Source organism: Python bivittatus, unplaced genomic scaffold (genome assembly GCF_059951505.1).
Source record: "Python bivittatus isolate LINGU-HERP-01145 unplaced genomic scaffold, Pbiv_v1 ctg000580_np1212, whole genome shotgun sequence".
NCBI lineage: Eukaryota > Metazoa > Chordata > Lepidosauria > Squamata > Pythonidae > Python > Python bivittatus.
Genome location: NW_028277087.1, coordinates 31,451,710 through 31,467,745, shown reverse-complemented (window position 1 = coordinate 31,467,745; position 16,036 = coordinate 31,451,710). Strand labels below are relative to the sequence as shown.

Sequence of the window (16,036 nt, the reverse complement as noted above, 5' to 3'; positions counted from 1 at the left end):
ACATACACTCCCTCCAGGTGCTATATTGTGACATACTCTCAAATTGTCATTGATGCTAACCAGTCCTATTACAAATGTACAGGCTGAACAGGAATAACAGAGGTGCAGGAACAAACATTTATTTATTTAAGCATTTATAGGCCACCCTACTCAAACAAAAAGGAAAAAATCACCAATGCAGAAGAAGACAACACAAACACAAACCACTTAAGCATACTAAGATAATGAAATATAAGGTGACTTCATATTTACACCCCCCAAAAAAATGTTCTGTTCCTGAAATTATCAGTGTCCCAGGATGATTTATATTTTATTCCCAGCTGTTCATGAAAAGCCAACGATTTTGTCAAGCCAAAAGAAGCTACTTAGAGAACACTAGCAGAGATGGGTGTAGAAATATAAATCAGTTTCATCAACAGTGGGAGGAGCTGTTTCAATTCTTTTCAGAAAGCAGAAGAAGCAGCACAAAGTTGAGATCATTCACAAAGGCAGCTACAATTTGAGTGAACATCAGTAGTCTGAAGTTTTTGCCATACAAGGGTATGTACATCTGTTTTTCTTTCGGTAGATTGTTAAATGTGAAACTTTCCTAAATCCTTCTTACAGTTGTTCCCCTTTGCTCCTCTTTAAAACTTTTGCCTGTTCCCTGTTTTGCAAAAACAGGTTTTTATTGTTAAATACAGTAATTAATTAGATGAATTGCCCCTGGCACAACAGATTTACCATTTGTATATAACAGATTTATATGTGTATCTGGTTTTGACTGTACTGGAATAAGTGCTTTCAAGGCAGATTAGAAGAATGTAAAAAACACATGGAGCAAGAGTGGATACAATGAGACCTCTTTTTTTTTTTTTTAGTTGTAAATTATAAGTGAATCTTTTATAACTTGGTGCTCTCCAGAAGGGTTGGAATCAGCTGCTGTAGTTCTCCTAGACAGCATGATTAGTTTGCTCTGTGTTTGCTTGAATATTCGCTTTGCTCCGCTATTTTGAAGCACAACTGAATAAAACGCACTATTGCCATGGTGGCTGGAAATTATGGGAATTACACTTGGACAACTCTAAGTTAGGAAGGCTGTTAGAAGCTAAGTATTGCTCAGTAAGTTGAAATTCTTTTTTTTTTTTTTTTTGCTGGGCGGGAGGTTGGTAATGGTACAAGCAGTTGTAGAGGGATATTATTTATGTTGAGGATGATAGTAGGAGCTTGCTAGTCAGGACCTATACATGGAAGTTATGCCCTCAGTCAAGATGAGAATTGCTTGTAGTAACATGATTATCTTTTGTTGTTTTCAGTTCTTTTAAAAAATAAACAAGAGAAAAGAAAACCAGAAAGGTGAAGCAAATGTATGCTAGCAACAGAATTAAAAGCTGGTCCTATATAACAAAATGAAATGGAGCCTGTTTCAGAAAAAGTTGCTAGATGAAACCACCATTATGAAGAGGGTAATATAATAGAAACAGCCAGTATCAATTTCCCTAGAACAAGGGGAAATGGTTTGGTTCCTCCCAGATGATTTGGACTTCAGCTCTCATCAATGTTGAAGGCATGGCAGCCGAATGGGTGGTTGGCCTGCACCGGGTGAAGGATCAGGCTTTAAGGAAATTAGAGGATTTGCACCAGGGGGTGTTTAGGCAACTCATAAATGAAGTCTTAGCAAAATGTAATGATCTGCCACCCGCTGATCCCAAATCCAGTAACTTTCCTTGCAACCAGTATTGATTCAAAAGAAAGTTCATTTATTGAGAACACGTGTACAGTTCCAAAGCATTGCTATGACTGAGCCTGAGCGCGCCAAAAGTTGTTTTTCTTACTTTTCCCTCCTTCACCCCCCTTGGCCTGGACTAAGGAGTGCCAGGAAGCATTTCAAGGTTTAAAGCAGATGTTTACGACTGAACCGATCTTAAAGCACCGTGATCCAGAACAGCCATTTGTCATCCAGGCAGATACTTTGGATGTGGCGGTGGGAGCTGTGCTGTTGCAGAAAGGAGGAGCGGGGGAGCTATTTCCATGTGCGTACATATCCCGGAAATTTTCGGAAACAGAAAGATGCTGGTTGGTGTGGGAAAAGGAGGCAAAGAATTGTGGGACTTGTAGTCCAAACTATCCAGAGGATACCACATGCTTGCCCATCTTAGAGCAATGGCCTTGATGTAGAAAATATGGAAATTAGATTGGGCTACAATCCAATTGCCTGTTTACTAAGAAGGAAGTCTTTCTGAACTCATTCAGACTTCCCTCTTAGTAAACAAACAGAATATTGTATGATTGCATAATGTAAACCACATTTTGACTTAGTGGGATGTATGAATCCAATTATTGATATTTGTATCCTAATGTAGCACACTGTAATCTGGAGCTTAAAAAAATGCAAACAAGTTGCCTGGCTTCTGCTCTGAGTCATGAGAGACTTGGCTACTACATTTCATAACTCATAATCCCCCTTCACTGAAGCTGACGTATTCAGTTCCTGTTCTAGTATATTGTTTGCTAGGTATTTTGGGGCATTATTTCCAGCAGAAATTATGACACATACCAAGATAAACATGAGATGTAAGGGACTTTAAAAAAAAAAAAATCACATTCACTTTTGTTGTTGTTCAGTCGTTAAGTCGTTTTTGACTCTTCGTGACCCCATGAACCATATTGCGCCAGGCCCTCCTGTCCTTCACTGCCTCCCTGAGTTTGCTCAGTTTCATGCTCAACATATTCACTAGAATGAAGCAAAGAGGCTCAAATCCACTCTAGTCATTCTAATTTCTTTGAATTAGCAATATGAATATGAGATCATAAAATCTCCATGAACTGCAAGTATTTCCTCCTTTGCAAAATTACTAATGCAATACTATGGTCTTAGTTCATGAAAAGAATGGGCTCGGGTAAACAAGCTAGCTGGATGCAGTTGCTAGAGAGCAAGGAAAGAGGCACCAACTCATCTACAGAAGTAGAAGGTTGGAGAAGAAAACTAGAGCTTGTTTCTATTCCATCAGATCATTACTCTGAGCTGCAAAGAACATAATATTTGACAAAAAGAACTTAAGTATAAAAACTTAATTTTCTTGGGGAGAAAATAGGGTGTCTTGTTATTGTTATTATACTGGCAGCTCTTTGAGAGAGAATAAGAAAGCTTAAGATTGGCACATAATCAATAGGAAGACAATTTCAGCTAAAAGAATCATTTCTATTTTAACAAACTTTTAACAATTTTATATTGGAACTGTTAACATGGCATCAACCAATTAACCCATTTTGTAACTCAATTTATGGATACCCTGACTAGTATCCATCCTAAACCAGGAAAAAACTGTTTTACTATATGCACGTAAATGTTCTGGTTTGATATCAATCATTTGATAATAGCTGCACATCAAACTCATATCAAAGATCTAGAACAACTACCAAAAGTTATCCTTAACCACCCAATAGAGATGTACCCAAATATGTGCCATAATGTCAGGTTAGAATTGTGGACTGAAAATAAAAGATGTTGCCATTGGGCGCACATCATGCTGAGGTTGGCGTAAATGTCAATTGGCTGGCTTCGATATCTTTCATATTTGGTGAGCCTTATGTTTTGCAGAAACTTTTTAAAAAAAATTTCAGAGCAGTTCTAAGGAGTTGGGCAGCCCACCGAGCATTGTATACCATCAGTGGCCACAACGGTCTCAGGAGGAATGGAACAGAGTGAGTTTGTGATGCTAATGGGTCTGAAGAGTAACCCTTCATTTATCCTGAGCAGCAATACAGGATGTCAAGGAACAAAAAATGATTTCTGTAAGAGATTCTGCCAGCTGAGCTCTTACAGCCAGATGAGAAAGTGATGGGAATAAGAGGATTAGCATCCTGGGGTTCTATGGGACTTTGACTCAAGACAAAAATAATAAGTGTTTTGTTTTGATTTTTGCCATAAATCTATTCTTCCTGAGAAAAGACATGTTGCAATTGGAAAATGTAAAGTTTCTTTTCTTGCTCTGTATTTACCTGTTTGCTCTATTTTGCATTTCTTGTGGAAGTAATTTGTTAACTTTTCCTTTCTATTTCACCAGGAAACACTTGCTTCATTTTTCTTTGATCCACATTAAAAAGGATCAAAATTCTTCCTGTTCCCAGAAAATGAAATGGAATAGGGTTCTTCAAAAGAAAAAAATAATATCCCTTTAATTTCACTGTAGTTCTTCCCACCCCCACCTTCATCATCACCCCATCTTGTCATAAAGTTGGTCATTCAGTTCAGCTTGCCTTAAGAAGGCTAGGAAAACCAGTTGCAGTGGAGAATTTGATGCTGTAATTTCCCCACTGTTCACTTGGTTCCCTTATTTGAGACTAAGGTTCAGTTCTTGGCTTCTCCAGGTAAAGTTGGAAAACCTTCTGCTTGAAACTGTGGACAACTACTTCCAGCCAGTGTCAAAAATTCTGGACTAGATGGATCAATAATTGAATGCTAAGCAAGGCAGCTTTCTAAGGACACTGAAAATATATTAATATTTTTGCGTTTATATTGAATATTCAAAAACAACAAAAAAGTATAAAGCTTTCTTTTCTTTGCACAGTCAAAGCCATTGTTAAAAAGAAAGAAAAAACTCAAGATGAAGCTGGTGTTGTTCTCTGTTAGGATCAATTTTCTTTGCTCTTCTTTTTTTTGGTAATAATTTTTATTAAAGTTTACAAGTACAAAGATAAAAGACTAATACAAACTAAGAAAAATCTAAAACATGAAGAAAAGAGAAAGAAAAGTGCAAAGAGAGAAAAAAGAAAAGGAAAAAGGAAAAAATAAGAAACATATATATATAAAAGAATGACTTCCCCTCCCTCCAGACAAATATAAAAAACTTCAGTAACTTAACATCTTCTCTAGTGTTTCAATTTTAAAAAAAATCTCTTCTTCCCATATCTCACCTCTTATCAATAAACAAATTGTAAAAACTCATCATTCAGTCCTTTTCAGCAAAAGTCCATTAAGAGCTACCAGAAATCATAACATACATATTTTAATCAAATAAATCTATTTTGTATTCTAACTTATCACTTTCTCCGAGGAATAAAGCAAAAGAAATCTCTCTCCATTTATAAACAAATCCTTAAAGCCTGGTCATTCAGTCCTGGTCAACAGAAAATTCCATTAATAGCTACCAGTATATATTAACCCTGATCAAATACACTTTATAGTCCTTCCGTTTACTTTTAAAAAGTTTGGTCTTTAATCCTGTCAAATAATATCCCACAAGTTGATTTCTTATAATTTTCTCTTTGTCTCCTCTCAGGAACAACTTCAGTAGTTTAACACGTCCCTTTTGAACATCCAAGATAAGTAGGCTATCCAAGTCACTCTTCTGATTTATTATTTGTATGTCCCCTTTAGTTATTAAAACATCAGCCAGTTTCATTTGTAAATCCATTGTGGCATCTTTTTCCATGTCACTCTTGTAGTCTGTCATTTTTAAATCTGTTTTCAAATCCACATAATCTTTTTTCATATCATTCTTGTAGTCTGGCATTTTTTTAAAATCCATTTTCAAATCCACATTCAAGTCAGCCTCAGTCTCTATTTTGTACAGTAAAATCTGTTCTTCTTGTAGCCTCTGTTAGATCCATTTTTATAGTGGCAGACAATCTTGAAAGTAATTTCTGAGTACATTGTTCCCAGGCAACCTTAATTTCTCTATAGTTAGATAATATTGCTCCACTGTATTAATAGGTATCTTCTCCTTTAATTGTAATCCTTAATTCTCTCTGGTTCCCTCTAGTCAACCTTCAAAGTCCCCTCTTATCATATACTTATTTTACAATCAGCACAGGATAATTTCTTACAGTTAATTTCAAAATCTTCATATATACTTTTATAAAATTTTAAACAACTCACAGGAAATATTTTTTTAAGTCTGTCTGGCCCCTTAACTCTCCCAAATCAACATTCTAGCCCCTGTTTTGCTGTTTTCCAATAATTATTTTTTTTTGTTTTTAGTCCTTAAACTTACACAAAACTTCTTTCATCCAGGATAGAAGGAAGCTCTTCCAGCATAACGAAACTTGCCCTTCAGAAGGTTTTTAATGTCCAAAAGATCAGTAACAAGCAATTTCTTAAGGTAATTAAGAGAGGAACTAGGCAAACCCAGTATCCTTTTGAAGGTGCCAAACCATGGTTTGGGCAGTATGATTTTCCCCCTGCCTCCCAGAGCTTTCAAACCCTCTGGAGATTGCTATTCTATGATCTCTTCATGGGGAGCCTTTGTATGAAGCAAACTTATGGGTGACCTTAGTCTTCTCCTTAATCTGGAGAGGGGTTCCAAGGAGCCGATCCATTCACCAATTCCTCTTTCCACGGCAGCCATCAGCTTCGCTCTCGCAGAGCCATCTTCAGTCCACTATTGCTTCCCTGGAAGTCTTTGCTGTTCAAAATGTGTAAATAACCTTGAGGCACAGGTTCTTTTTCTCTCTCTCTCTCTCTCTGTGGATGATGAAACACTTGGTACAAATCAGTAAACAGTGTTCCTCCTGAAAGATATAGGAACACCATTCACTGAAAGGTGTTCCCCCTGGGACAGAAGGAGCTGCTGCCTTTATATTGAATACAGTTAATGATGCATCTAGTCCAGGATGCCCTTCTTCATAAGAATGTAAACAGTGCCCTGCTGGATCGGGCCACTGCCCCAGCTATAGTAGCCTGTTCTCACAGTGGCCAAGCAAATGCACAAGGAAGCCTGCTAATATCTCAGCAGATGCCTTCAAAGGCATCAAGGCTAATAGCCATTGATCCCCAAGATTTCCTTGTATTGGTTGAACCCTTTACTAAAGGGTTATTATATTATTACACCTCATGATAGCAAATTCCAAAGTTGTATTATGTGTTGTGTAAAAAATTGATCATTCACCGGAGCTGCTCTCCATATTCTTCCATATGCTGCATAAGTGATAAATTGAGGCTTTAAATTGTACAACCTTCCCCTGCAAACAGGAAGAGCCATCTTTTGAATGTGCTCCTATTTAAAACCCAACCATTGTTCAATATAAACTAGCTTCTGTGAGCACCCAATAGGCAGAAAGGTAGGGGATAGATTGAAATATTAGACAATAAATAAACATCAGGGAAAGGACTATTGGCATTTCCTCTCCTATGTGCAAGTGTACTGCATACAACCGCACTTTCAGATTTGGTGTATCCCTGAGCTGGTGACTTATTTTATCACTTTCACTGGCTAGTTTCAGGAGCAATTCAAGACACCAGATCTTTTCTGAAAGGTGCAAAATGTTTATTTGAACCCTACAGTTCCAATTTTTTCTCACCGCACTCTATGCCAATATAATTTTTCCTTTTTTTCCATTGAAATCAATATCCCCATAAGAAGGAATGTGTGGGAAAATCCAAAATACTGAGACAGCTTTTAGAATGATTTTTTACTGATGACATTTTATTCCTAGGCAGTAAAACTAGAAATCCCTCTAATCATTTCAAACACTGAACCACACTTTTGATGCAGCATCCTCCATTTGTGGAGTGCTGGGTAGTAGACTCAATTGCTCTGTTAGCCTTTGCAAGTCATTGAAGACCCGCTGTTTCCCCAGACATCTGGGTCAGGTGGGTAGCTGAGCTTTGTTGTTATTGATGTGTCTTTTCAGTCAGTGGGGCTATTGTTTATCCTTGGGTTCTGGGGATTATATATGGCAGGTTTTCTGTGTTTTAAACTTTGTAAGCCGCTCAGAGTCACTTGTGTGGGATGGGTGGCTATATAAATCATGTAAGTCCGCATATATGTCCACATATTTTGTTTTATAAATAAAATAAAAAGGGTAATTACATTTTAAAAATTTTAGTCTACTTTAAACTCTAGCCTTTTATTGCCAAAACATTACTGTATTGATTTTGATGCTCAGTCATAGATTCCTATCTGTATGTGATTTCTTTTATGATCTAGGCTTACATCTAGCTATTATTAGTATTAGAAGAATGAGAATGAGAAGAATTCAGTGATTGTAGCAATTCAACAGGATTGGCTCAAATAAAATTGTGATTGTGTTACTGCTCCAATCTGAGTCTTGGACTCAGAGGAGAATAATCAGTTAAACAGGAATAACTCTACTACTGAATGGGAAATTGGAGAATGGTTCTGATATTAACCTAGTATGCTAGTGACTAAGAAGAAAAATTCCTGAGGTAAGGAAGCAAATTGTGTGCCTGGAATAGCTAAACTATCCAGGTCCTAATGGACTGAGTGTCGATATCCACTAGTATGGAAAGTTGATTTCATCTACCTAGGTCTTCTCAGAAATAATCAGAAGAAAGCATTTAAAACTGATCATGTGTGAACCTGATCTCAGGACAGAATTGCAATTTAATGGCAGAGCCCTTGCGTTGCCTGAAGATCTCTTCTTCAGTTTCTGGCACACAAGCCCTTTCAGGCAGTCAGGAATATTGCCCGACCCTTCTTCCAAACGCATGGTGGAATCTAACCTCAGATGTTCTCAGACAACAAACAGTAATGAAGTCACTACTTGATAGCACTTTCCAGTAAATTATGAATTGCATAAAACAAAATTAATTAAAAAAGCAAGCCTAGGGTATCCATAAATGCAGCTTATCATCAGCAATGTTAAAGTTACCAAATGTATTTTGACAAAAGTATTTCTTCATACTCTCATAAATATTCATGTTTAGTGTTGGGTTATTAAGTAGCAAATTCAGACCGCCTGAACATTCCAGTGCTTGTGTGAACAGCAAGTGAGAGAAGGGCTTCACTAATTATAAGAAGCCAGCATGCAGATTTTTGTCACAATATTCAGAGCAGAAGTGAACTTATAGACATAAGTCATACAGACTTTGTTTCAGCTAACTGAGACTTCAATACAAATCCTACTATGAGTTCAGTGAGAGAGATTAATGAAGTGCAGTTGTCAACAGAAAAAGCAAGGAACTTTATAAAGTGAATCAATCTCATTCTTGAACCCCTTTAGATTTACTGAGCCTTATTAAATTAATATAGATGTTTGAACACTACTATCTGTGTGTATGTTGGTAGAGCTTTCCATTTTAGCTTCTTGCTGTGGGAAACAATGAAGAAAGATTTAGTTAGCTACCATTAGACACCCATTTCTCCAACTGCTGGTAAGGATGAACTGCCAAGTAGATTTTTCCCCAATGACATCTCTAAAATAACTAAAATAAGAGGTGACCAGAACACTACTAACACAGTGAAGATTATGCTGTACTTCAAACAAGATGTACAATATGAGGCTTGGGTCACCAACAGCCCTCAAAAGCCTTTTGCATGGACTTTGGACCACCACAAGTAATTAACAAATTCTGTCTTCAGAATGGTATATTAGTACAGTATATAGTCCTCCTTTCTTTTTTAAAGGTCTCATATCAGGGAGAAATAGTTGTTATATTACGTCTTGCCCTCATGTATGAGGTTTTGCATAACGTCTTTTCCACTCTCTCCTTACGTCCCTGGAGGGTGACAGACATTTCTCTGTTTTTACACAGTATATACCCTGTGAGTTTTGGGGTTTTTTAAATTATATTGACCATCAAGAGGCAATATGCAAGTGGTTTCGACCTACTTGGAACTCATCAGGCGTACATAGGTACAGGTCCTTCTATGAGGTTCAAACTCAGATGGTGGCTAGTATGAACTGTGAATCTCAAATAGGATGAAACCAGTCAGGTACTGCTCCCTGGTGGTCAATATAAGTAATTAACAAATCAGAACTGTTAACATTATAGCAGGAAATATACTAAGACCTGTCAAAAAAGTCAAGTTTACAGTTGCAACTGCCATTTTGACTTTTTTTTTTAATCCCTCCTGTGTACACCCTGCCTGAGAGTAAGCATATTAAGGGTATTTAATTTTAATTAATTTTAAATGAGAAATCAAATGAAATAAAGTTCTTTTTCCTTTTGGCCTTCAATGAGTCATGCAGCTTCTCAGTTGCAAGTGCAGCACTCTCCTACTTATTTTTCTGAATTAATCTCCTCTAGTTTACCTGGCTTCTGGAAGGATTTATTGTCTTGGACTCATTTTGTTGATAAAAAGCTCTTCAATTCTCAGTTAATCACATTGATAATTACATTTTCAAGCAAGCAATTGTAAAATGAATCAATGGATATTGTCATTTTGTATTAGGTTTATAGTACATTCTGGCTATTATGTGACATTTTGCTGTAAATCTGCTGTCTTGGTTTTCAGGTGCTCAGGAGCAATGTCAAGGCTCTTGACTCTTCTTTTTGATGACTATTTTTAAACCAGAAGTGGACTGGTCAGTGTTTCAAATCTGGCACTCTAAAACATGGAGATCTTGCACCAAAGAACCCCAAAACAGAGCATACTCAGACTTTAATAAAACAATACACTGCATGTATCAGAATGTGAGCAGAACTTTATTCATTCCGCTTGATGATCGGAAGCAGGGTAACACTTGCATTTACTTGAATGAGAATGCTGCAGTCCATATCCTGGACTGTTGCTTTACTGCGCTTTTGGATTGCTCGAAAACCTTTGCCTGGATACATATTTCAAAGTCCAGATATGCATTATAGAGTCAATAGCACTGACTCTTCAGCACCTCATAACCTACTGACTACAAGAGAGCAGCAACCTGGAGCTAGAGGATTCACAACGGGTCCTGCCTTTACCTATCACTCTGCCTGCTCTTTGCCTATGAGACCGATAATCTGAAGTCACTTCCTTCCACCTTTTCTTCCCAGGCACACAGGGACAGTATACAGGCTCTTGGATGATCCTCCTGATAGATTGTAGGTGCTAGCTTTGCCTATCCCTATATCGTAATGTATTTCCTGTGAATAAATGTCCTTTCTGTTATACAGATAAAACCTACTTTACTGATCCTTACCCAGGTTGGATCCCACTCTTAGGGACACTTGTGCAAAGAGAGAGAGAGAGCTTCTACTTCCCACAGGTCAGAGAGAATAGGGCACATCAGTGTCTGTGTCTTGTCTTCTGCCCACCTCCAAGCTGTTAGGTATTCAAATAAACACCTGAAGAAACCTCCTGTAATATATTAAATGTATGCATTTACTGTACTTATGTGTTGCCTTACTAAGAAAGATGTTTCTAGAAGTCATGGATAGCATTCTGAGTAAATTCTATTCAATTCATGGAATTTATGTTTACTCTGTAACCACCTGTAATTCTCTCACTGATGCCATTGGTACTTGTCATGAGTAGCTTAGACTGAATGCTATTTCATAATAAAACAAGAATAGCAGCATTAAAAAACAGCGATGCTGGATAGCAGTGATATCACAAACAATTTAACAGATGGGAAACAAAATGAAGGGCTTTTCTTGTGCAAGTTACACTTACAACAAGATTGAAAAAAGCTTTTAAATTAAAAAGGAATATGAAATATGTGCCCCTAACGCAAGACCACATGATCACTGCACAACTGAAAAATGTGTACTGTTCTGCAGCAGGTTAAAATTTGGTTGACTGGATTAGAAAAAAAAACAACCCTTTCCTTGATTCTGAAATATATCTAGGTATGTTTTGTGCATGAAGTCCTGACCTTATCATGTAGCTATAGTGCCAGGAAATACAACTATGGTCCCCATTTCCTTTTCCATTGTTCTGCAACTATAAATATATGAGAAAGAGAGGCTTCCTGTGCTAGCATATAAAACACCTAAGCTGATCTCCTTGTACAATGTCATTAGTAGAATTACTAGTAGAACCCACATATCACTTTTCCTCAACTGTAAGCCCAGATTCCACATTCATAAACCATGTCCAGTTTTTACTAGGTCACCCCACTTGTTTTTCTGCAGTTTTGCAAAATGTGGGCTTGATCCAAGTGTCCTGATATATCTTCCACTGGTGCATAGATGCTGCTATTTTGGCTACATGATTAGGTGGGGATGGAATGAAGCATTCTTAAAGAGGCTGTGGCCGGCTGAAGCCCTATAGGACTGTACCACATGGTATCATTTTCTATGGCTGTCTACTCCAAAATAAGTCTCACTGAGTTCAGAGAAATTTACCCTAAGATAAGTATATCTAAGGTTGCAAGCTAAGTCTTCAATCCCATCCATGTTCACCTTGGACTAACTCAGCACCAAGTACATCAGAGTAGATCAGTCTAAGGTTCTTCCACAAACTACATTAAGTGCACCTTACTAGACTTGTTTTCTCTAGTTAAATATTTCTGTTCAATTACTTTAAGTGTTAAGGGGGAAAAAAAGTTTCGTTGATTATGCAACATGTAAAGCTAATAATTTAGCATGCTGATTTCACTTACAGTTTCCTTTCTAAATGTCAGCCACACAAACACTCTAAACCAGTTTAAAGTAGTTGGGATGGTTTCAACTCAAAATCCCAGCCCCCCAAATTAACATCTTATCCAAGAGGAATCTCTCTGGTTTATATCTCCAGAGCAAGGCAATCTTTTGCACCTATTTCTTATGCTTTGAGACTTCCTATCCATTTTCTCCTTATAAGTCTACAGCTACAGATTCACAAATGATTGAGCTGAGTTAACTAATACCCAAACAGGTTATATTGAGTACTGTTCACCAGTCCTTGAAAAGCTGAAAAGGAGACCTGCATAAAATATCCTAGCCCAATTACCAAGCCTTATTTTGTCACAGTAAAAAGGCTGGCAACTGGGGCTGTCCTACTGTTTTAAGGCAGGACAAGTTAAGGAAAGTGATCAGCTTCCCCCCTCCACCTTCCATCATCTGGCAGGAAACCAATCAGGAAACCAACCAACCAACCAACCAACCAACCAACCAACCAACCAACCAATGGTTTTCTGTAATGTAGGGCAGGATTGGGCAAGTATATCGATGCACTTAGAACAGTATGTTTACTCACTGGCCAAGTTGCCTACCTAACTGGTTCCAGTCATGGCGGTGGGGCAGAGGGTGAAGCATAAGGAAACTTTCCCAATACTCCTGCTTTATTCAGTCCCTCCTCCATATAAAGTACCTGTCAGGCTATTTCATATGAGTCTAGTGGTCTTCTGAAAGAACACTAAACTCTGTCTAAAAATACCATGACTACTCCAGAAAGTAATAATGGTATGTGCATGTATATGAAAATATGAACAATCTTGCACTATCATCAAAGAGCAATTTGTTTATGATGATGTAGATACTCCCAGTGTGACTGCAAATATCCACAAGGACATCAGCATTTCATTCAACAATTCACTAGGATTTTACAGATTTCAAAGCACTTGGCAATCCTTAACCTAATTTCTCTTCAAAACAACCCTGCAACAGAGATTAAGCTGGAAATGAACAAGCTGACTAAAGGATAGACAGTGATAAATCCTGAACAGTAATTTGGAGTAGCCAAACACAACACTGTTATCAGCCCTACTGTGGTTTTGCAGGTGGACAGGGCAACTTTCTTCTTTCATAATTATGCTTACATCTTCATCATACACTTGGCTTTACTGATATACTATCAGTGTGGGAATTGCTTTAAGCAAGAATTAGTTTTCTGCAATATTTTCTTTAACATCTTGCACTGTTCCTGGACATTTACTTGTTTTACTTGCCCCAATACACTTTCTTCTAATGGAATTGAGTTCCATTCTTGGGTTTCACTGTAGTTTTGATTTCTAAATATTGTGCTGAACAGGTATCTAACCCTCCTTTTTATTTTCCAGCACTGAAGCAACAGCTATCATGGTTGAGCATGGCACAGCCTTTCCCAATGGTACAGTCACCTGGAACCCTGAGGTGAATGCAACAAACAGTTCCTGCCCTTGGCCAGAAGAGTGGCAATGGGTGCTTCAAATCCAGCCTGCCTTTCTCTGGCTTATTGCTATAGTGGGAGTGGTGGAAAATTTATTTGTTCTCAGTGTTTGGTGCTTCCACAAAAGCCGCTGCACTGTGGCTGAAATTTACCTGGCAAATTTAGCAATGGCTGACCTTCTGTTGCTCTGTGGTTTGCCTTTCTGGGCTATCAACATAACCAAGAACTTTGATTGGCCATTTGGGCTCATCCTTTGCAAAATTGTTAACACAATGCTTTTTATGAACTTATATTCAAGCATTTATTTTGCAGTAATGGTGAGTATTGATCGCTACTTGGCCTTGGTGAAAACAATGTCTCTGGGACGCATGCGCCAGCCAATGTGTGCCAAATGGAACTGTCTTGTGATTTGGGTTTCTGCCCTTTTCCTTTGCTCTCCTGTTCTGGTATTCAGATCATTAAAGTATGTGCATGACTATAAGGTCACGGCCTGCATTTTGGAATATCCATCTATTACCCAGTGGGCGATTATCACAACTGTTTTGTTGAACACAGTGGGCTTTCTGATGCCAGTCTGTATCATTACCTACTGTACTGTTCAAATCATCCAAGCTTTACAAAACCATGAAATTCAAAAGATCAAATCCATTCAAACTGAGAAAAAAGCCACCATCCTGGTTCTTGCAGTCCTTCTTCTGTTTATTATCTGTTGGCTTCCATTCCAGATCAGCACCTTCTTGGACATGTTACATCGAATAAAGTTCATTATTGGTTGTGATGCAGAACAAGCCATTAATGTGGCTAGCCAGATTGCTGTCTATTGCGGTTTCAGCAATAGTTGTCTTAATCCAATAGTCTATGTCATCGTAGGCAAACATTTCCGAAGGAAATGCAAGGAGGTCTACTTGGGCAGATTTCCTCGAAGACATAGCTCAGCCCCATCTGTCCAGACAGTGACAACCATGGAAACTGTCCAAACTTCCTTTTCAGTAGAAAATCAAAGGAAAAAATCTGATGTTAGTTTATCTCAAAAGCATAATTTGCTTGTTTCATGAGGAAAGACAAGAGTTTAAATAAAAGTATGGTTTTACATGGAGCCTCATTTTCAGTGATATGGACTAATTCATTACTGATTAAACTTTGTGGAAGTTGACATTGGTTTGCATAGGACATCAGCTCCAGCCAACTAATGGGGATCAGTTATTATGTTTGTATGTGTTTGCTTGTATATGTGTCTATGTGTGTATCAAATATCTGCATCATGAAGATCCTCTTCAGAAGAGATCTTTCATCTTTCTGCAAAGAAAAATCATCTATGTCTGCTACAGCATTTTAATAGGATATTCAGAGATTCCCAAATACTTGGGAAATCTGATGCACTCCTGTGTTTTTTGCTCTGGACTCCTTGCTCTTCTGCCACAAGAACTCACCCTAGCCACTGTATGGTTCATTTTTGCTTGGACATGAGAGTTGGCATAAATCCTATTCAGATTTCACAGTGAATATGTGAAAAGGAGAAGATGATTGTGTCCTGCTGTGATTTCCATGCAAAAAGCTTAACATCTGCAAGTCACATTAAGTTTTGTCTCAGCTCTTACTTTTCTGCCAGATAAGGGTAATCAGTTGTGCACCTGTTTACCCGTCAGGCTCTTTTGACAAAGTCTGGTACTCAGGAAGCATGCCTATTGAATGCATGTTCAGTTCTCTTTTCTTTATCCATATAGTCACCATGACTGGGAGCTAGGGCTATAGTGTATTCCTAGAGTTGCTTCAGTAATTCAGTTGTCTGATAAATGGATTAACCTCCATCTGCTCGCTCTATGGTAGTTAATGGGAATGGAGGATAGCAGAGGGAGATAGTCGTGGGTCATAGGGAAGGATCTGGAAGTACTGTCACTATTGTTCTATGACATCAGCCAACAGAACTCCTCTTATTGGTAGGGCCAGCCCTGAACGTAGTAAGAACGTGAACTGAGAAGTGCCAGATTACCTTTTTTTTCTCAGCAAATCACTAGCAGCTAGAGAAAAGTCTAAAAGTAGTGATTCTTTCAGTTTGAGTCCTATCTCATTGGCAATAGAAGTATAATCAATGGCTTCACCTTACAGCAAGGTGAGCGGAAGGTAGAGCAGGATACCTATGATTTGCCAAAGACCAATGAAGGCTTTCAATTACAATGTATTGTCGAAGGCTTTCACGGCCGGCATACGATGGCTGGTGTGGGTCTTCCGGGCTGTGTGGCCGTGGTCTTGAAGTTTTGTTTCCTAACGTTTCACCAGCACCTGTGACCAGCATCTTCAGAGAGCAGGAGCACAGACAGGAG

General features: G+C 38.2%; 1 protein-coding gene across 1 annotated transcript; it reads left to right on the top strand.

Moving 5' to 3' along the window:
• Nucleotides 1–459: 459 nt before the first annotated feature.
• Nucleotides 460–16,009, top strand: BDKRB2 (bradykinin receptor B2). Its single transcript, XM_007443493.4, has 2 exons — nucleotides 460–540; nucleotides 13,627–16,009. The coding sequence occupies exon 2, from the start codon at nucleotides 13,646–13,648 to the stop codon at nucleotides 14,768–14,770; it is 1,125 nt and encodes a 374-aa protein (XP_007443555.1). The 5' UTR covers nucleotides 460–540; nucleotides 13,627–13,645; the 3' UTR covers nucleotides 14,771–16,009.
• Nucleotides 16,010–16,036: the final 27 nt, after the last annotated feature.

Excerpts from the sequence above, each read along its gene's own strand:
- BDKRB2 (XM_007443493.4), top strand. The coding sequence starts at position 13,646 with ATGGTTGAGCATGGCACAGCCTTTCCCAATGGTACAGTCACCTGGAAC.